General features: G+C 44.6%; 1 protein-coding gene across 1 annotated transcript in view; it reads right to left on the bottom strand.

Annotated features, from left to right (window-relative positions):
* The window catches only part of LOC139279609 (mucin-6-like), a 288,296-nt gene that overhangs the window by 192,126 nt on the left and 73,364 nt on the right, over positions 1-22,806 (bottom strand). The window contains exons 11-12 of the mRNA XM_070898725.1: positions 11,154-11,295; positions 10,578-10,688 (exon numbers count right to left, since the gene is read on the bottom strand). Coding sequence (XP_070754826.1) covers positions 10,578-10,688; positions 11,154-11,295 — 253 coding nt within the window. The remainder of the gene's footprint in view (positions 1-10,577; positions 10,689-11,153; positions 11,296-22,806) is intronic.

Raw genomic sequence — 22,806 nt, forward strand, 5'->3', positions numbered from 1 at the left:
GACTACATTTCAAAAGTACTTCATTGGCTGTAAAGCACTTTGGGATGTTCGATGGTCATGAAAGGTGCTATATAAAAAGCAAATTAAGATAGTATTTTTGTCAAGCAATTCCTATTTTCCTAAGACTCATGTAAACTCTACTCATCAACTCATTTTAAGTTATTTTCTTGCCTGAGATGTGAGATACCAATAACAGGCACAGCAGGAAGACAAGGTGCCAGACCTCTCTGCTTCAGGCCTTGTCCCATCACATACACCTCCAATCATTCTGCCCATCAAAAGCACCGTCCCAGAGACACCCACCAGGTGGTAGGATGGGGGGGGGCATGCGGCGGCGGGGAGAAGGGGAGCACATCAGTTAGTGAGCCAGAGGGTAGTGCATAAGCTGCATTTCAAAGAAAACGGGATAGATATGAGGTGACAGATGGTCTTGACCAGAGAGTTAGGAAATCGATGTCCTCGAATGAGAAGCTGGGACGTTGTGATGTCAACGGTCCTTCTTTAAAAAGAATACGTGAAGAATTGAAAGCGCCTTGGGGTGTTTTAAGAACATAAGAATTAGAAACATAGAAAATAGGTGCAGAAGCAGGTCATTCGGCCCTTCAAGCCTGCACCACCATTCAATAAGATCATGGCTGATCATTCACCTCAGTACCCCTTTCCTGCTTTCTCTCCATACCCCTTAATCCCTTTAGCCTTAAGGGCCATATCTAACTCCCTCTTGAATATATCTAATGAACTGACATCAACAACTCTCCAAGTAGAGAATTCCACCGGTTAACAACTCTGAGTGAAAACATTTCTCCTCATCTCAGTCCTAAATGGCTTACCCCTTATCCTTAGACTGTGTCCCCTGGTTCTGGACTTCCCCAACAATGGGAACATTCTTCCTGCATCTAACCTGTCAAGTCCCGTCAGAATTTTATATGTTTCTATGAGATCCCCTCTGATTCTTCTAACCTCCAGTGAATACAGGCTCAGTTGATCCAATCTCTCCTCATATGTCAATCCTGCCATCCCAGGAATCAGACTGGTGAACCTTTGCTGTACTCCCTCAATAGCAAGAACGTCCTTCCTCAGATTAGGAGACCAAAACTGAACTCAATATTCTAGGTGAGGCCTCACCAAGGCCCTGTACAACTGCAGTTAAGACCTCCCTGCTCCTAAACTCAAATCCCCTAGCTATGAAGGCCAACATACCATTTACCTTCTTCACCGCCTGCTGTATTTGCATGCCAACTTTCAATGACTGATGTACCATGACACTCAGGTCTCGTTGCACCTCCCCCTTTTCCTAATCTGCCGCCATTCAGATAATATTCTGCGTTCGTGTTTTTGCCACCAAAGTGGATAACCTCACATTTATCCACATTAGACTGTATCTGCTATGCATTTGCCCACTCCCCTAACCTGTCTAAGTCACCCTGCAGCCTCTTAGCGTCCCCCTCACAGCTCACACCGCCATCCAGCTTAGTGTCATCTGCAAACTTGGAGATATTACACTCAATTCCTTCATCTAAATCATTAATGTATTAAAGAGCTGGGGTCCCAACACTGAGCCCTACGGCACCCCACTAGTCACTGCCTGCCATTATGAAAAGGACCCGTTTATCCCGACTCTCTGCTTCCTATCTGCCAAACAATTCTCTATCCACGTGAGTACATTACCCCCAATACCATGTGCTTTAATTTGCACACCAATCTCTTGTGTGGGACCTTGTCAGAAGCCTTTTGAAAGTCCAAATGCACATCCACTGGTTCTCCCTTGTCCACTCTACTAGTTACATCCTCAAAAAATTCCAGAAGATTTGTCAAGCATGATTTCCCTTTCATAAATCCATGCTGACTTGGATCGATCCTGTCACTGCTTTCCAAATGTGCTGCTATTTCATCCTTAATAATTGATTCCAACATTTTCCCCACTACTGATGTCAGGCTAACCGGTCTATAATTACTCGTTTTCTCTCTCCCTCCTTTTTTACAAAAGTTGTGCTACATTAGCTACCCTCCAGTCCATAGGAACTGATCCAGAGTTGATAAACTGTTGGAAAATGATCACCAATGCATTTACTATTTCTAGGGCCACTTCCTTAAGTACTCTGGGATGCAGATTATCAGACCCCGGGGATTTATTGGCCTTCAATCCCTTCAATTTCCCCAACACAATTTCCCGCCTAATAAGGATTTCCTTAAGTTCTTCCTCCTCACTAGACCCTCGGTCCCCTAGTATTTCCGGAAGGTTATTTGTGTCTTCCTTTGTGAAGACAGAACCAAAGTATTTGTTCATCTGGTCTGCCATTTCTTTGTTCCCCATTATAAATTCACCTGAATCTGATTGAAAGGGACCTACATTTGTCTTCACTAATCTTTTTCTCTTCACATATCTATAGAAGCGTTTGCAGTCAGTTTTTATGTTCCCAGCAAGCTTCCTCTCGTACTCTATTTTCCACCTCCTAATTAAACCCTTTCTCCTCCTCTGTTGAATTCTAAATTTCTCCCAGTCCTCAGGTTTGCTACTTTTTCTGGGCAATTTATATGCCTCTTCTTTGGATTTAACACTATCTTTAATTTCCCTTGTTAGCCACGGTTGAGCCACCTTCCCCGTTTTATTTTTAGTCCAGACAGGGATGTACAATTGCTAAAGATCATCCATGTGATCTTTAAATATTTGCCATTGCCGATCCACCGTCAACCCTTTAAGCATCATTCGCCAGTCTATTCTAGCCAATTCACGTCTCATACCATCGAAGTTACTTTTCCTTAAGTTCAGGACCCTAGTCTCTGAATTATCTGTGTCACTCTCCATCTTAATAAAGAATTCTACCATATTATGGTCACTCTTCCCCAAGGAGCCTCGCACAAGATTGATAATTAGTCCTTTCTCATTACAAATCACCCAATCTAGGATGGCCAGCCCTCTAATTGGTTCCTCGACATATTGGTCCAGAAAACCATCCCTAATATACACTCCAGGAAATCCTCCTCCACCGTATTGCTACCAGTTTGGTTAGCCCAATCTATATGTAGATTAAAGTCGCCCATGATAACTGCTGTACCTGATTGCACACATCCCTAATTTCTTGTTTGATGCTGTCCCCAACCTCACCACCACTGTTTGGTGGTCTGTACACAACTCCCACTGGCGTTTTCTGCAACTCCACCCATACAGATTCCACATCATCCAAGCGAATATCCTTCCTTACTATTGCGTTAATTACCTCTTTAACCAGCAACACTACCAGCAAAAGCAAGAGTAGGCCATATGGCCCTTTGAGCCTGCTCCGCCATTCAATAAGATCATGGCTGATCTTCGACCTCGACTCCTCTTTTCTGCCCAATCCCCATAGAGTTCAAAAATCTCACGATGCTGAGAATGACGTGAGTAGCACGTGTAGCGAGTTGGTCGTACCGCAGGTGATGGGTCCACAGCCAGATAGGGAATGGAAGACCAGCAGGAAGAGCAGTGCAAGGAAGGTAGTGCAGGGGTCCCCTGTGGTCATCCCCCTGCAAAACAGATACACTGCTTTGAGTACTGTTGAGGGGGATGACTCATCAGGGGAGGGCAGCAGCCAAGTTCATGGCACCGTGGCTGGCTCTGTTGCACAGGAGGGCAGGAAAAAGAGTGGGAGAGCTATAGTGATAGGGGATTCATTTGTAAGGGGAATAGATAGGCGTTTCTGCGGCCGCAACCGAGACTCCAGGATGGTATGTTGCCTCCCTGGTGCAAGGGTCAAGGATGTCTCGGAGCGGGTGCAGGACATTCTAAAAAGGGAGGGAGAACAGCCAATTGTCGTGGTGCACATTGGTACCAACGACATAGGTAAAAAAAGGGATGAGGTCCTACGAAACGAATTTAAGGAGCTAAGAGCTAAATTAAAAAGTAGGACCTCAAAAGTAGTAATCTCGGGATTGCTACCAGTGCCACGTGATAGTCAGAGTAGGAATCGCAGGATAGCGCAGATGAATACGTGGCTTCAGCAGTGGTGCAGCAGGGAGGGATTCAAATTCCTGGGGCATTGGAACCGGTTCTGGGGGAGGTGGGATCAGTACAAACCGGACGGTCTGCACCTGGGCAGGACCGGAACCAATGTCCTTGGGGGAGTGTTTGCTAGTGTTGTTGGGGAGGAGTTAAACTAATATGGCAGGGGGATGGGAACCAATGCAGGGAAACAGAGGGAAACAAAAAGGAGACAAAAGCAAAAGACAGAAAGGAGATGAGGAAAAGTGGAGGGCAGAGAAACCCAAGGCAAAGAACAAAAAGGGCCACTGTACAGCAAAATTCTAAAAGGACAAAGGGTGTTAAAAAAAACAAGCCTGAAGGCTTTGTGTCTTAATGCAAGGAGTATCCGTAATAAGGTAGATGAATTAACTGTGCAAATAGATGTTAACAAATATGATGTGATTGGGATTACGGAGACGTGGCTCCAGGATGATCAGGGCTGGGAACTCAACATCCAGGGGTATTCAACATTCAGGAAGGATAGAATAAAAGGAAAAGGAGGTGGGGTAGCATTGCTGGTTAAAGAGGAGATTAATGCAATAGTTAGGAAGGACATTAGCTTGGATGATGTGGAATCTATATGGGTAGAGCTGCAGAACACCAAAGGGCAAAAAACTTTAGTGGGAGTTGTGTACAGACCTCCAAACAGTAGTAGTGATGTTGGGGAGGGCATCAAACAGGAAATTAGGGGTGCATGCAATAAGGGTACAGCAGTTATAATGGGTGACTTAAAATGCACATAGATTGGGCTAACCAAACTGGAAGCAATACGGTGGAGGATTTCCTGGAGTGCATAAGGGATGGTTTTCTAGACCAATATGTCGAGGAATCAACTAGGGGGAGGCCATCTTAGACTGGGTGTTGTGTAATGAGAGAGGATTAATTAGCAATCTCGTTGTGCGAGTCCCCTTGGGGAAGAGTGACCATAATATGGTGGAATTCTGCATTAGGATGGAGAATGAAACAGTTAATTCAGAGACCATGGTCCAGAACTTAAAGAAGGGTAACTTTGAAGGTATGAGGCGTGAATTGGCTAGGATTGATTGGCGAATGATACTTAAGGCGTTGACTGTGGATGGGCAATGGCAGACATTTAGAGACCACATGGATGAACTACAACAATTGTACATTCTTGTCTGGCGTAAAAATAAAAAAGGGAAGGTGGCTCAACCGTGGCTATCAAGGGAAATCAGGGATAGTATTAAAGCCAAGGAAGTGGCATACAAATTGGCCAGAAATAGCAGCGAACCCAGAGACTGGGAGAAATTTAGAACTCAGCAGAGGAGGACAAAGGGTTTGATTAAGACAGGGAAAATGGAGTACGAGAAGAAGCTTGCAGGGAACATTAAAACGGATTGCAAAAGTTTCTATAGATAGGTAAAGAGAAAAAGGTTAGTAAAGACAAACGTAGGTCCCCTGCAGTCAGAATCAGGGGAAGTCATAACGGGGAACAAAGAAATGGCAGACCAATTGAACAAGTACTTTGGTTCGGTATTCACCAAGAAGGACACTAACAACCTTCCGGATATAAAAGGGGTCAGAGGGCCTAGTAAGGAGGAGGAACTGAGGGAAATCCTTATTAGTCGGGAAATTGTGTTGGGGACATTGATGGGATTGAAGGCCGATAAATCCCCAGGGCCTGATGGACTGCATCCCAGAGTACTTAAGGAGGTGGCCTTGGAAATAGCGAATGCATTGACAATCATTTTCCAACATTCCATTGACTCTGGATCAGTTCCTATCGAGTAGCCAATGTAACCCCACTTTTTAAAAAAGGAGGGAGAGAGAAAACAGGGAATTATAGACCGGTCAGCCTGACATCGGTAGTGGGCAAGATGATGGAATCAATTATTAAAGATGTCATAGCAGCGCATTTGGAAAGAGGTGACATGATAGGTCCAAGTCAGCATGGATTTGTGAAAGGGAAATCATGCTTGACAAATCTTCTGGAATTTTTTGAGGTTGTTTCCAATAGAGTGGACAAGGGAGAACCAGTTGATGTGGTATATTTGGTCTTTCAGAAGGCTTTCGACAAGGTTCCACACAAGAGATTAATGTGCAAAGTTAAAGCACATGGGATTGGGGGTAGTGTGCTGACATGGATTGAGAACTGGTTGTCAGACAGGAAGCAAAGAGTAGGAGTAAATTGATACTTTTCAGAATGGCAGGCGGTGACTAGTGGGGTACCGCAAGGTTCTGTGCTGGGGCCCCAGCTGTTTACACTGTACATTAATGATTTAGACGAGGGGATTAAATGTAGTATCTCCAAATTTGCGGATGACACTAAGTTGGGTGGCAGTGTGAGCTGCGAGGAGGATGCTATGAGGCTGCAGAGTGATTTGGATAGGGTGGGCAAATGCATGGCAGATGAAGTATAATGTGGATAAATGTGAGGTTATCTACTTTGGTAGTAAAAACAGAGAGACAGACTATTATCTGAATGGTGACAGATAAGGAAAAGGGGAGGTGCAACGAGACCTGGTACATCAGTCATTGAAGGTTGGCATGCAGGTACAGCAGGCGGTTAAGAAAGCAAATGGCATGTTGGCCTTCATAGCGAGGGGATTTGAGTACAGGGGCAGGGAGGTGTTGCTACAGTTGTACAGGGCCTTGGTGAGGCCACACCTGGAGTATTGTGTACAGTTTTGGTCTCCTAACTTTTGGGGGCATCCGAAACGGAGGAGGTCACTCTTATAGACCCTCGCGGTTGACAGTTTCAAAGGCCTTTGTAAAGTCGAAGGCGGCCATGTATAAGGGCTGGCACTGCTCTCTGCATTTTTCCTGTAGCTGTCGTGCTGCAAAGATCATGTCCGTTGTGCCCCATAGGGGACGAAATCTGCATTGTGACTCCGGGAGGAGCTCCTCGGCCACAGGGAGAAGACAGTTGAGGAGAACGCTCGCGTCAACTTTCCCAGTGGCTGATAACAGGGAGATTCCCCTGTAGTTGCCGCAGTCGGACTTGTCCCCTTTTTAAAAGATGGTCACGATCACTGCATCTCGGAGATCTCCTGGCAAGCTCTCCTCCCTCCAGATGAGAGATGAGGTCATGTATCCGCGCCAACACCACTTCTCCGTCATACTTTAGTGCCTCAGCAAGGATTCCATCTGCTCCCGTAGCCTTGTTGTTATTGAGCTGTTTTATGGCTTTTCCTACCTCGTGCAACGTTGGGGTTTCACTGAGATGGTGGCGGGTCGCATGGTGCGGGATGGAGTCGAGAACACTCGAGTCAAAGGCAGAATCTCGATTGAAGAGATTTTCGAAGTGCTCCTTCCAGCAGGCTCTGACAGCCTCGGTGTCCTTGATGAGTGTTCCCCCGTTCTTGGCCATGATCTTATTGAATGGCAGTGCAGGCTCGAGGGGCCATATGGCCAACTCCTATTCCCAATTCTTATGGTCTCATGTTCTTAAGAGCAGGTCCTTACTGACCTACACTGATTCCGCTAATGCATCAAGTTAAAAGTACTTGTTCTTGCCTCTAAATCCTTCTTGCCCCACCCGATTTCTCCAACCCTATATCCCTTCCTGAATGTTTGTTCTTCTGGCTTTGGATTTTCTCCCTTTAAATCCACCGTTGATGGCAGAGTTTTCAGCCTTCACGGTCACTCTTTTGGACTCCCTCCCCAACCCCCTCTGCCTCTTCACCTGTTAAAAAACTCAGACACTGATCTCATTGACCAAGCTTTCAGTCACTCCTCCTAATATCTCTCTATCTAGCTTAGTGCTCATTTGCCTTATGCCTATTTGTGAAGTGACTTGGGACATTTCTTTGTTACAGACATTATATAAATAAAAGCTGCTGTTGTTTCTGCTGGTCAAAAAACCATTGGACATTAAGTGAGGTGGATGGGATCAATGAAGGGACCATGTATGGTTACTTGGGTGCGATCTATCATTCCTTGTGCTTTAGGGAATCCTATGACTCTAAAATTTCCATGCTTCTGCTAGTTGTGGAAAGTGCTGAACTGGCTTTCTGCAGCAAGCATCAAAAGAAAGGAAAGAGTTGGATTATATAGCGCTTTTCAAAGCCACCGGTTATCTCAAAGCGCTTTACAGCCCAATGAAGTACTTTTGGAGTGTAGTCACTAATGTAGGCAGCCAATTTGCTCACAAGAGAGCAGTATGATAATGACCAGATAATCTGAATTTTTTTGTTATGTTGATTGAGGGATAAATATTAGCCAGGACACCAGGGATAGCTCCCCAGCTCTTCTTCGAAATAGTGCCATGGGATCTTTTACATCCACCTGAGGAGGCAGACGGGGCCTCGGTTTAACATCTCATCCAAAAGACGGCACCTCTAACAGTGCAGTGATCCCTCAGCACTGCACTGGAATGTTAGCCTAGATTTTTTTTTGTGGTCAAGTCCCTGGAGTGGAACTTGAACCTACAACCTTCTGACTCGGAGGCGAGAGTGCTACCCACTGAGCCACAGCTGACACTGATTACATCAATTACTTTCTTGATTGATCGGTTCATAAACAATTGAGTAATGTCACTGATTTCAACTGAACGTAGCTTGGAGTAACTCTTAGCATAAACGCTTCGGGCAGTGGTGATCTTCATAGCCAATGGTAGTATGCTGTCTGTGGTGCAAATAGGCTGCAGCTCAGTGTATAGCATGTCGAATAACTCATTGGCTTTCCATGCTTCTAAATCAGATGGCGAAAGGAGTGACCTGATCTGAAAATTCCAGAGTGTAGCCACCGACGAATAGATGCAACATGCCTCTGATGCTGCCTTCTTTTGTTCCACCTCCTCCTCGTTCTCTAAAGAACACAGACCAGAGAAGTATTTCTGAAGAAAATTCCATGCTGGCCTCTGTAGAATGGGAAAGGAGACAAAATTGGGAGCCCCACAGTATACGGCAAATGGTAGATATGGAAACAGTGTTCAACGTAGAAAAACAAACAAAAATTCAAGTTCCAAAATTAGATTTATAAAGTACCGACTGTTGCCGTTTAAACTTTCCACCTTTGCAGTTGCGCCTAGCATCGCCGATCATTGATTTATACAAATAGTTCTAATATTGGTCAGGAATGAGACACTAATGTTGGAAAATGTGATGCATGATGTCACTGTCAGTTGCATCTCATTTAAATTTTCACACATATGTGCAGATGCATCCACTATCACTTCCAACAGAAAATCAGGTCCCCCAATCACAAGTCTGTTCAAAATCAGACAACAAAAACGGCAGAAAATCTGCCCCAGTCTGTTTCTCTCCCTGTCAACTTGACTCACTTTCTGAAATAAAAACTGCTTAGTTGATATTTAAAACTTACTCAAATTGATTAAGTTTATTTCAAATCATTTACAAAAACAGAAACTATCGCACACAAACACTATTTGACTCTTCCACTGAGAAAAATAAATAAATAGGTTGTTTAAAATTAGAATATAAAAAAAAGAGTTCCACCAGGTGTGTACTGCCCGTCATATTTGAAATTGTTTTTCTCCGTCTCTCACAGAAGTACACACATAGCCACTGCTTCACAAAATACTCCACATAAATGTTATCTGAATAAAGTTTTGAAATTTGTTCTTTTTTCTTAATTTTTCTTAAAGAAAAATAGTTTTTCTTAAGATAATTTGGAAAAACAACCAAAGACGCATTATTAGAGACATCAATTGGCTGGCTAAATGTTGCTGGTGCATCCTGGAACAGTGGGAATAATGCTGGAGAATCTGCCTTCACATAACAGAGTCACAGCTCTAGGCAAAAGTATCAAGTCCAAGTACAGAGTTTTGCATTCAAAGAAAAACATTGATGAAGGTTCAAAGATACAGCAGACAACGTTATAGTTAAATTAGTCATATTATCAGATATGTAATTATTTTCTTGATTAAAGCCTAATTTGGAAATTAAAAAATTCAGTTGCTAAAAAATAACATACAATTTATTTTTCAAACAGCTTGAGTGATCAGATTGATTCATTTTAAAAACATTATTGCTAGGTTCTCCTGACCGCTGTTCATTCAGAAATGGCATCCTTACCAGCTCAGAGACCAAAACTTCGGGCTGTAAATATAACACAGTCACCAATAAATCCAATACAGAATTCAGGAGAAACCTCTCCACCCAGAGAGTGGTGAGAATGTAGAACTCATCACCACATGGAGTAGTTGAGGCAAATAGCATTATGCATTCAAGGGGAAGCTAGATAAACATATGAAGAAAAGAATAGAGGGATATGCTGAAAGGGTGAGATGAAGCTGGGTGGGAGGAGGCTTGTATGGAGCAGAAACACCGGCATAGACCAGTTGGGCTGAATGGCCTGTTTCTGTTCTATAAATTCTATGTAATTAGCAGTTTTCTTAATTACTTTTCAATTGCTGCTGTTTTACTTTCAGCTAATCAACAAAGTTTGATATCAAAAGTGTCACTGAGAAAAATAAATCGTGAGAGAAAAGGTGATACAGAAGTATTCGAAATCATCAATAGCACACTGATGCAAGATTTTTAATATGTAATAAATAATGATTAGCATCGATTATATTAGAAGGATTATACAAGGTCACTGCCATCCTCAGACTTATATGAAATTGAATAATTGAAAGTATGTAATACACAAATACCTGAAAGTAAACTTTTATAGTCTTGGTACAAACTGTTTTGGAGCGGCTACAAATAACGTTTTCTGCTACTATCTTGAACGATGGCTGTGTGTAGGTTGCGGAACAAGCATCCTAAAGGAACAAATGGATTGAACATATTCTTTCATTTAAATTATATATAATAATTATGGATTGCACAAAACTACCTTATAAATAAAAGAATACAGTCTCTATCCCTCAATGACTTAGTGAGCAATTACACTGCTTGATGTGCTAATGGGGCATAAAAAGCATGAAAATCCCAAATTGAATCTCTGACCTATGCTAAATTAGCTAATTTCAACCAGAGACTGCTAGGACAGTGTCCCCAGCTTGAATATATATAAGTAAAGGGTAAAGGCAGTTTGGTCTTAGTTGCAATGGACCACATACCTGCTGTTCATGGCCATATATAAAAATTGGCCATTTGAATTAGGTATTGGAGGTCTACTGCTACCTATGTCGCTGCCTTTAAGAGAGAAATGTGATTGATGGAAACTGGGGTGAGAACGAGGAGAAAAAAAATTAATAAACTTTAACAGTAACTTCACATATTACCTGAACTAAAATGTATTCGCAATTCCCATCAAACACATATTGCTTCCCATCGAAGGTAGAGATATGTCCTTCTCCGTGAACCATACATGTTGAAGGACACATTGCATTTCTATGGCAATTCCACGTCCCCCTATTGCAGAAACTGTTAAAAAGCAAAATCATCCCACAGACATCAATACATATATATTGATTATTAAAAAGACTTGAATACTTAAAGATGCAGTGGGTGCATACAGTGTTCTCTCATGCTAATGGGAAAAAGAGGAGAAATTTGTAAAAAAGAGCAGATGGATTGATGTTCAAACCATTTGGCAATTTGTTGCTGATAATTTGTGGACAGGAAATGAAACTTGGAAGTTTGGGAGTGAGGCTATTTGCAAATAACGTGCAGCTGCAAGGATCAGACAGCACGTAGCATAAGGAACTAGCAATTCACAGCAACGCAATAGCATGCAATGCTAGTGAGGTGTTAGTGAGCAGCTACAGCTGCAACTGCAGGACCAGGGCAGAAAGCCTTTGTAACAGGAGAAAGGACTCCTTTCATAATCTTAAAGTGCTTGACAGCCAATGAAGGACATCTGAAGTGTGGTCACTATTGTAATTTAGGGAAACACAGCAGCCAATGTGTACACAGTAAGGACCAACAAACACAAATGAGATAAATGATTAGTTTCTGTTTTAGTGATCATGTTTTTGTGAACTTTGTGGTCGGAAGTGTACCTCCAGAGTACCTCTCTGACCTGAAAAAAAGTACGAACCTACCTGCTGGCTCCCGGGCTTCGGGTCCTGGGCCTACAGGAGTACACCTGTGTAAAGTCCCATGGATCCCAGGTGGTTTGGAAGTGTCCCTGGGATCACATGGGCCAAATCAACCAATTAGAAAGAGCGATTTCTTATAAGCCTATGGGGATTCCATTTACGAACGGAATTCCCATAAGCTTGAGAAATTCACAAATAAATAATTAACACAATTAAAATAAAAATGATGTTCCCATGTTCAAAATTAATTAAAAGTCCCTTTAATTAAGAATTTTAAATAAAAATGTAATGTTTTGAAAAATAACTTTAAACATTTTAATTCAGGCCAAAATTTAATTGATCTAATTTTAAATGTTTTGTGGGCATTTGTTGGGCAGTAGTTGCGCAAATAGCCCAACTTTGTGCCAGTGAAAGTGTTTTTGGGGCGCATGCGGATGATTTGCCAATGCAAACCATGACAGATTGCAAGTTCTAGGTTTTCGCGCATACACAGCGCATGTGGAAACCCAGAACTTGTGTGGCCTTTTACAAGGCTTCCGAAAACTTATGCTGCATCGGCACCCTAATTTCAGGCCTGTTGTTTGAGGACACCTACATTTTTCTTTGTTGAATAGGGCTATTGGACCTTTTACATCCACCTGAGATGGCTGACAAGATATGAGTTCAACACCTCATGCCATCTGATAAGATAGCACCTCCAATGGTGCAGAACTCAGTGCTGTAGTGAGGTATCAGCCTAGGCTTCAGGGATCTAGAGAATGGCTTGAACCCACAACCTTCTGACTCGGATGCAACAATGTTACCATTGAGCCAAAGCTGACACCTCAGCTACTGATAAATGGCATCTCCATGAAAGGTGCAAACCCCCCCAGACCACCCATGGAGAGGCAAGAACTCAGAGCAAAATTTATCAAACTCAATTAAATGGTAGATTGAAAATTTTATGAGCATATTTAAGGTTTTGTTTTAAAATCCTAGAAACGAACAGCACAGGAGGCTGCCATTCGGCCCGTCGTGCCTGCGCTGGGTCTTAGAAACAGCAGTCGTGCTTAGTCCCACATCCTTGCTTTTTGTCCGTAATCCTGTTAAATTCCTCATCCTCAGGTACCTGTCCAACACCCTATTAAAATTATTTATGAAATCGGCTTCCACCACCTTTTCAGATAGAGCACAGCAGATCCCGACAACTCTGAGTGGGAAAAAAATCTCATCCCCCCTTTAGATCTTGAATCAATGGCTTCTGGTTATAGACCCACTCACCAGAGTGAATAGTTTTTCTATCTCATCACCTTGAAAACCTCGATTAGGTCACGTCTTAACCTTCTCTGTTCCAAGGAGTACTGTCCAAACTTTTCCAACATTTTAATTGAAGTCCCTCCTGGGAAACCACCTCTGTACCTTTTCTCAGGCCTTTACATTTTTCCTGAAGTGTGGTGCCCAGAACTGACCACAGACCACCAGCTCAGGGCAATCAGTGATTTATGAAGTTCTGGCATGGTCTCTTTGCTTTTATATTCTATTTCTCTATTTATAAAACCAAGTAACTCATATGTTTTTATAAAATCATCACATTTTTTCATACAGGTTTGTTAAACAAGTTCTATTTTGTACCTGATGACAGTCAGCTGGCGAAGGAAAGTTCATGGCAGATAAAGGGATAGTCAAAACATATTTAGAGTGCTTCCATGGAATCCTTTTTCTCTTTCTTATTGTTTTAATGGCAACTGCTTTCTGACTGCTGTTTCCTGATTGTTAGTCCCTTCTTGATGGAAAACCTGCAGGGGTTTTCGGGAGCAGTCAGGAAACCCAGGAGAACTTGTATCCTGGCAGGCCCTACCGAATTTAACGGCAGGGCCTGATTTGCATGGGAAACCTCTGCAGCCAGCCAGATTGAGAGGCCAGAGGAGCTGGTACTGTCTGGAACAATCGGAAGGCTTGCTGACCGGTGGAGGGAGGGTGAGTATCAGAGGGCTAGCAGAAGCTGATTGGGGGCCAGAGGGGGCGGGGGGGTGGGGGGTGGGAGATCATTGGAGGGCCGGAGGATCGTGCGGGGCTGGGTGGTGATCATCGAAGGGCAGGGAGTGGCTGATGCACAAGGGGCCAGGAGCAGCAGAGGATCGGGAGCTGGAGGAGTATCTGGTGGTGGTAGTGGTGGAGGTGGAGGTGGGGGGTGGGGGGTGGGCAGGGTGGGGGAGAGATCGGAAGATTCATGGGGAGGTCTCCAATCACAGGGGGTGGGTTAGGCAAGGAAGCTGAAGTTTAACGGCACTTATCTTCTGGATCCAGCAGTCCTTGCTTTACTTTAGCTAGCGGGTCTCTCGAGGCCTGTAAAACTCGACCAGCTACAGTAATATTTAAAATAGAGGTTAAAGCGGAGACACGGTGCCCTTATTATAATATTTAAATACAAGACTCCGCCTCTTATCCACAGGTTGGCTGCCCACCCCCGTACCACCTCTGAACACCAGAAGTGGGCGAGTTGGAGGGGAGTTCTTGTCGGGATTCAGACTCTTCACATTTTAACTTTCCACCCGACCCCAACCATCCCCCATTTTCTTGGGTTAACATTCCCTCCCCTGGTAACCAGCACACTCGTCACTCTCTTAAAGCTCCACTCACAGCACTACTTACCTACACAACCAACATCACTCTTCACTTCTCCCATGGCACTTGGTACAAACTCAACTGTTAACCTTGCGCTCAGTCACTATCTTCTTGCAGGGAAAACTGGCAATATCCATTGCAGGCAAGCCACTGGAAGAGGTTTCCCCAATGTTAAGTACCTCACCCCCTTCTAGGACAAGCCCATGACATTGTTGGGAAAGCATTCAGTCCTTACATGAGGTTGGCAGCACCTCGACAGTGCCAGGTTACTGACTGAGCACCTACAGTCGTCCTGGTATCCCTCTTAAGCACAACAATACAACATTCCACCCCCTTCTCTGAGTCTCTGATCCTGAGTGAAGCTTACCCATTCTTAGCTGCTACCCTCCTTTCTTGCAGATCCATCCACAGGAGGAGGATGATGATGATGGTGAAGAGGATGACAAGGCCAAACTACCCAGGAGTCACAGCTGCATAAAACTGGCATCTTTCAAGATAGTAGCACATGCCAGGCTTCCAGCTATATCTCCAGTAGCATCATGCTAGTGAAACTTGGCATGAAACACCACACTACCGAACAAAACCCTTCAGAGATGCAGCCAGCAGCAGCTCCATGCCAGGAACCAGCTGCAATGAGATTAGGGCCACGTTAATCTCATGACTTTTTTTTTTCAACAGCCAACCATCTCCTGTGACTCTGGCCCTGAAGTGGCACTTATAAGGAGCACTATAATATGTGATAGAAAGCCAAGCGTTGGCACCCAAGGGAAGCATGTGTTAAGAAAGTGTTTTTAAAAATTTGTTCATGGCCAGCATTTATTGCCCAACCCTAATTGCCCTTAAGAAGGTGATGGTGAGCCGCCTTTTTGAATCTCAGAGGGCAGTTAAGAGTCAATCACATTGCTGTGGGTCTAGAGACATATAGGCCAGACTGGGTAAGGACAGCAGATTTCCTTCTGAAAAGGATATTAGTAAACCAGATGGGTTTTTACGACAATCTGGTAATTTCATGGTTTCCATTACTGATACTAGATTTTTTTAATCCATATTTATTTAACTAGGATAACGGTTTGCACTTGGCCAATATTATATTGAAGTAGAATGCATCTCTATGTTGTACTTTGGTATTCATAGAGGTTAGTCATCCAGGAAAGGGAACATTAATTTGGTGCTGACTTATTCACTCCGGTGACAATTATTGGCAAAGTCAAGTCTGGGCAAAGAAGGCTGATGCCATGTGGTAGGATGGGCATTGGTTTGAAAGAGTATCTCTATTTGCAACTGGGGGAAGGAGGTCAGGTTGTTGTGTCCTATTGACTGAATGTGCAGAGAAAACTTCTGAGACTATATGCCCCTGGTGGCCCTTGCAGCTGTGAGTGAGGGTTCCTCTGAACACTATCCTGATGTTCTGGTCGCTGAAACTCTGAATCCTCCAGAGCCAGCACCCAGTGCCTCCGCTTCGGCCTTTTCAACCACAGCAAATATCTGCACATTCATAGTGAAATCCCCTCATATCCACATTAGTAAATGGGGTGGGTTCTCTGTGGGTGCCTTCAATATGCCGTGGATGCCATTGATAGCATCCCCTTGGGGAAGCCAAGAACTACATAGAAGTGTGTGGCCCTTCCTCTCTGCTGCTTGCCAGCATTGCCAAAGCTATTGAAATGGGCTGCTCTGCTGTACAGGGAGTCAGTGACGGTAATTCTCCCTGGCGCATATTGCAGAGTGGCTATTTGAAAAAACCCTGAAAATTGAAGGCCGTAGTGACCATCATTACCAGAGCACAGTGCTGGCAGATGAGTGCAACCTGATACCTTCATGCAGCAGGTCACAGAGATGCCTTTTGGCAGCTTTTAAGTAGTAAACTGTTCTGATGCAGAAGTCCTCGTAGGATCTATGCTACCTGTAATTTTTTTTTTAAAAAAGGAGGGAATATCTGCTGGGCTGCATTCTTCTGGCATGCTGCTAGATTCTCCTTCCATCTCACTAGTGCTGTTCTTCCTCCATCTCACTAGTGCTGTTCTTCCTCCATAAATAAATCAATACATAAATGAATAGATAATAGTAATAAGTGATATGCCCAGGGCAAGAGCCATACCTGCTCCTAAGTTACTCTCGAATTGGGGTGGGGGAGTCGATGTTCTGAAAATCTTCAGGTGGAAAAATAAGTTGAAGAAATATTTCCAAATTACAGATACCAGTAAGTTTGCAGATTTTTCCAAGCCCACAAATCTCACTTCTTCCTTGATCAGGTGACACAGGAAGCTGTTGCATAGAAACATAGAAACATAGAAACATAAAATAGGTGCAGGAGTAGACCATTTGGCCCTTCGAGCCTGCACCGCCATTCAATAGGCCCAAGTTTCGGCCTCAGTTGCTCCTCATTTTTTGGAGCAAATGGTGTAGAACGGAGTATCTTAGAAATTCAAATTCTCGGCATTTAGTTTGCTCCAGTTCTAGTCAGGTAGAACAGTTTCACTTTGGAACAGAATCTTTTTTTCAAAAGGGGGCGTGTCCAGCTATTTACGCCCGTTTTCAAAGTTTCGGCAGTGAAAACTTACTCCAAACTAACTTAGAATGGAGTAAGTGAAGATTTTTGTACGCTCGAAAAAACCTTGTCTACACTTTAGAAAATCAGGCGGAGGTTACAAATCAGGCATAGGGAATGGGGGGGGGGGTTTAAAGGGAATTTTACAAACATTAAACACTTCAGTTTTACAAATAAAGAGCCATCATCAATAATAAATGATAAAAACATCAATAAATCAACCAATAAATCAATCAAAAAAAATTAATAAGAAAGAATTTTTTTTTTTTTTTAAATCAATAAATAAAACATTTTCTATTTACCAACTGCAGCACCGGGAGCCCCCCCCCCCCCCTCCACAGTGTGTCTCTGTCAGTGTCTCCATCTCTCTGTCTGTCTGTGTTTCTGACAGTGAGGGGAGGGGGAGGAGGGGGGGTAGAGGGAGAGAGGGGGAGGCAGGGGGAGGGGAGAGAGGGGGTCAGGGGGAGGGGAGGGAGGGAGGGAGACAGAGGGGGAGGGAGCGAAGGGGGGGAGGCTGAAGGGGCCGGGCCCAGCACCAGATTTACAGGTAGGTGGCGTTGGGTCGGTCGGGTCGGGAGTGCGGGTCGGATCGGGTCCGGGGGGGTGCCGGGAGCACGGGTCGGGTCGGGGGGGGGGGGGGGGTGGACGGAGGTCTGTTCGGGTCGGGGAAAGCGGGAGTCGGGTCGGTGTCGGGGGCAGGGGCAGGGAGGAGCCTTATGCACACAGCCCCAGTGAGGCCATTCGGCCAGGGCTAGGGGCTGCGTGCTTCGGGCCCCTCCCACACAGCTTTGGGCGCCTGGAGCTACTGCACATGCGCGCCCACTGTAGCGCGCATCTGCAGAGGTCCCGGCATTGTTTTCAGCGCAGGGACCTGGCTCCGCCCCCTACAGCTCGTACTGCGCCGCGCCGAGGGCCAGCAGGGAGCCGGAGAATCTGGAAGTTTTTTTTAGGCGCACTTTGTGGCGCGAAAAACGGGCGTCCAGGTCGGGGCTGCGCCGTTCTAGGCACGGCCCGAAACTTGGGCCCAATGAGTGCATGGCTGAACATGCAACTTCAGTACCCCATTCCTGCTTTCTCGCCATACCCCTTGATCTCCCTAGTAGTAAGGACTACATCTAACTCCTTTTTGAATATATTTAGTGAATTGGCCTCAACAACATTCTGTGGTAGAGAATTCCACAGGTTCTCCACTCTCTGGGTGAAGAAGTTTCTCCTCATCTCGATCCTAAATGGCTCACCCCTTAGCCTTCGACTGGTTCTGGACTTCCCCAACATTGGGAACATTCTTCCTGCATCTAACTTGTCTAAACCCGTCAGAATTTTAAACATTTCCAGGAGATCCTCTCTCATTCTTCTGAACTCCAGTGAATACAAGCCCAGTTGATCCAGTCTTTCTTGATATGTCAGTCCCGCCATCCCGGGAATCAGTCTGGTGAACCTTCGCTGCACTCCCTCAACAGCAAGAATGTCCTTCCTCAAGTTAGGAGACCAAAACTGTACACAATACTCCAGGTGTGGCCTCACCAAGGCCCTGTACAACTGTAGTAACACCTCCCTGCCCCAGTACTCAAATCCCCTCAAGATGAAGGCCAACATGCCATTTGCTTTCTTAACCGCCTGCTGTACGTGCATGCCAACCTTCAGTGACTGATGTACCATGACATCCAGGTCTCGTTGCACCTCCCCTTTTCCTAATCTGTCACCATTCAGATAATAGTCTATCTCTCTGTTTTTACAACCAAAGTGGATAACCTCACATTTATCCACATTATACTTCATCTGCCATGCATTTGCCCACTCACCTAACCTATCCAAGTCACTCAGCAGCCTCATAGCATCCTCCTCGCAGCTCTCACTGCCACCCAACTTAGTGTCATCCGCAAATTTGGAGATACCACATTTAATCCCCTCGTCTAAATCATTAATGTACAGTGTAAACAGTTGGGACCCCAGCACAGAACCTTGCGGTACCCTACTAGTCACTGCCTGCCATTCTGAAAAGTACCCATTTACTCCTCCTCTTTGCTTCCTGTCTGCCAACCAGTTCTCAATCCACGACAGCACACTACCCCCAATCCCATGTGCTTTAACTCTGCACATTAATCTCTTGTGTGGGACCTTGTCGAAAGCCTTCTGAAAGTCCAAATACACCACATCAACTGGTTCTCCCTTGTCCACGCTACTGGAAACATCCTTAAAAAATTCCAGATTTGTCAAGCATGATTTCCCTTTCACAAATCCATGCTGACTTGGACCTATCATGTCACCTCTTTCCAAATGCGCTGCTGTGACATCCTTAATAATTGATTCCATCATTTTACCCACTACCGATGTCAGGTTGACCGGTCTATAATTCCGTGTTTTCTCTCTCCCTCCTTTTTTCAAAAGTAGGGTTACATTGGCTACCCTCCACTCCATAGGAACTGATCCAGTCTATGGAATGTTGGAAAATGACTGTCAATGCATCCACTATTTTCAAGGCCACCTCCTTAAGTACTCTGGGATGCAGACCATCAGGCCCTGGTGATTTATCGGCCTTCAATCCCATCAATTTCCCCAACACAATTTCCCGACTAATAAGGATTTCCCTCAGTTCCTCCTTCTTACTAGACCCTCTGACCCCTTTTATATCCGGAAGGTTGTTTGTGTCCTCCTTAGTGAATACCGAACCAAAGTACTTGTTCAATTGGTCTGCCATTTCTTTGTTCCCAGTTATGACTTCCCCTGATTCTGACTGCTATGGACCTACGTTTGTCGTTACTAACCTTTTTCTCTTTACATATCTATAGAAGCTTTTGCAGTCCGTTTTAATGGTCCCTGCAAGCTTCCTCTCGTACTCTATTTTCCCTGCCCTAATCAAACCCTTTGTCCTCCTCTGCTGAGTTCTAAATTTCTCCCAGTCTCTGGGTTCGCTGCTATTTCTGGCCAATTTGTATGCCACTTCCTTGGCTTTAATACTATCCCTGATTTCCCTTGATAGCCACGGTTGAGCCACCTTCCCTTTTTTATTTTTACGCCAGACAGGGATGTACAATTGTCGTAGTGCATCCATGCAGTCTCTAAATGTCTGCCATTGCCCATCCACTGTCCCCCTTAAGTATCATTCGCCAATCGATCCTAGCCAATTCACGCCTCATACCTTCAAAGTTACCCTTCTTTAAGTTCTGGACCATGGTCTCTGAATTAACTGTTTCATTCTCCATCCTAATGCAGAATTCCACCATATTATGGTCACTCTTCCACAAGGGGCCTCGCACAACGAGATTGCAAATTAATCCTCTCTCATTACACAACACCCAGTCTAAGATGGCCTCCCCCCTAGTTGGTTCCTCGACATATTGGTCTAGAAAACCATCCCTTATGCACTCCAGGAAATCCTCCTCCACCGTATTGCTTCCAGTTTGGTTAGCCCAATCTATATGCATATTAAAGGCACCTTTATTGCATGCACCCCTAATTTCCTGTTTGATGCCCTCCCCAACATCACTACTACTGTTTGGAGGTCTGTACACAACTCCCACTAACGTTTTTTGCCCTTTGGTATTCCGTAGCTCCACCCATACTGATTCCACATCATCCAAGCTAATGTCTTTCCTTACAACTGCATTAATTTCCTCTTTAACCAGCAATGCCACCCTTTTCCTTTCTGTCTGTCCTTCCTAAATGTTGAATACCTCTGGATGTTGAGTTCCCAGCCTTGGTCACCCTGGAGCCATGTCTCCGTGATGCCAACCACATCGTATCCGTTAACTGCTATCTGCACAGTTAATTCGTCCTCCTTATTCCAAATACTCCTCGCATTGAGGCACAGAGCCTTCAGGCTTTCCTTTTTAACATACTTTGACCCTTTAGAATTTTGCTGCAAAGTGGCCATTTTTGTTTTTTGCCTTGGGTTTCTCTGCTCTCCACTTTTACTCATCTCCTTTCTGTCTTTTGCTTCTGTCTCCATTTTGTTTCCCTCTGTCTCCCTGCATTGGTTCTCATTCCCCTGCCATATTAGTTTGACTCCTCCCCAACAGCAATAGCAAACACTCCTCCTAGGACATTGGTTCCAGTCCTGCCTAGGTGCAGACCGTCCGGTTTGTACTGGTCCCACCTCCCCCAGAACCGGTTGCAATGCCCCAGGAATTTGAATCCCTCCCTGCTGCACCACTACTCAAGCCACGTATTCATCTGAGCTATCCTGCGATTCCGACTCTGACTAGCACATGGCACTGGTAGCAATCCTGAGATTACTACTTTCGAGGTCCTACTTTTTAATTTAGCTCCTAGCTCCTTAAATTCATCTCATAGGACCTCATCCCGTTAAATTCGTCTCGTAGGACCTCATCCAATTGCACATCATACTTGGGTGTAATTAGCCCAGGGTGCAACAGGGCAGTAAATCTAGAAAATGTTGTGCCTCCAATACTGCTAGCTAGCAGGCACACCTATGCAAACAAGCCCAATGGGGACTTGCCACTGGATCACGGAAGGACCAAAACAATTAAGGAAACTCAGCGGAAGAGTTTTAAAGGTACAAAAGTGATGCAAATAACTTCGGAGTTTCCTCGCTAAAAATTGTTCCTTCGCAATTCCAGGGTCGCTAATTGGTTGAAAACAATAAGGAAAATTACCTCAATGTCTCCTTAATCTGGATTTCCCCACCAGAGAGAAGAATGTCTCCTAATTTACCATATCAATCCTGTCATTATTTTAAGCACTGCTCAACATCCTCCAGGTTTACCCATGTCATTCATCAGAATTAAGTGTCTTCAGCCCAGGTGTCATCCTGGTGAATGATCATTGGACTCTATCCTAAACCCGTTGCGGCCAAAATTCAGGGTCCAGATAAGGCCCGTTACCGCCATTTTGCGGCGGCCATGCGGTGGAATAGAGTAGCCGCTGCGTTGCAGTCGATTGGCCGCCACAATCCAAATTCACCTCGGGGATTTTTCGGGCGGTCCCCACTTCCGCCCCACTCAGCCGACCACCCCAAGCATGTCATCAAAGCGCGCATCGCCGATCTCCCACACCTCCATCCAACTCCGCGCGAAATTTACCTGAAAAAAATCTACGATCTGCTGCGCGATGCCCCCGATAGCTTTTTCTGTCAATGCACCTTGTGTGAGCCATGGCAGAACCATGTTTTTTTCTATGGGGGCGATTTTCAGCGGCGTGTTCTGGCGGTAACGATTTGCCAAGGTAGTCAAGATTGGGCCTTGCTATTTAAGCTGAATTCCTCTCTGATAGTCTTATGTTCGAAGTTTACAACCACACACTTTGTTACATTAAATTATACCACCCACTAGCTTAATCTATTTCCTTTTGCAATTTTCTGCTCTCTTTTCTACAATTTACTATTAATCCCAACTTAGAATCATATGCCAGCTGGATAAAGTGTCAGCCGTGGCTCAGTTGGTAGCAATCTTGCCTGAGTCAGAAGGTTGTGAGTTCAAGACCCATCCAGAGACTTGTGCACAAAATCTAGCTGAAAACTCCAGTGCAGTACCAAGGGAGTTCTGTACTGTTCTTTCGTATGACACATTAATCTGAGGTCCCGTCGATCCTCTCAGGTTGACATAATAGATCCTATTTCAAAGAAGAACAGGGAAATTCTCCCTGGTGTCCTGATCAATATTTATCCCTTAACCAACATCACTAATAAACAGATTATTTGGTCATTAGCTCATTGCTGTTTGTTGGAGCTGGCAGTGTACAAATTGTCTGCCACATTTCCTACATTACAACAGTAATCACATT

Source organism: Pristiophorus japonicus, chromosome 14 (genome assembly GCF_044704955.1).
Source record: "Pristiophorus japonicus isolate sPriJap1 chromosome 14, sPriJap1.hap1, whole genome shotgun sequence".
Taxonomy (NCBI): domain Eukaryota; kingdom Metazoa; phylum Chordata; class Chondrichthyes; family Pristiophoridae; genus Pristiophorus; species Pristiophorus japonicus.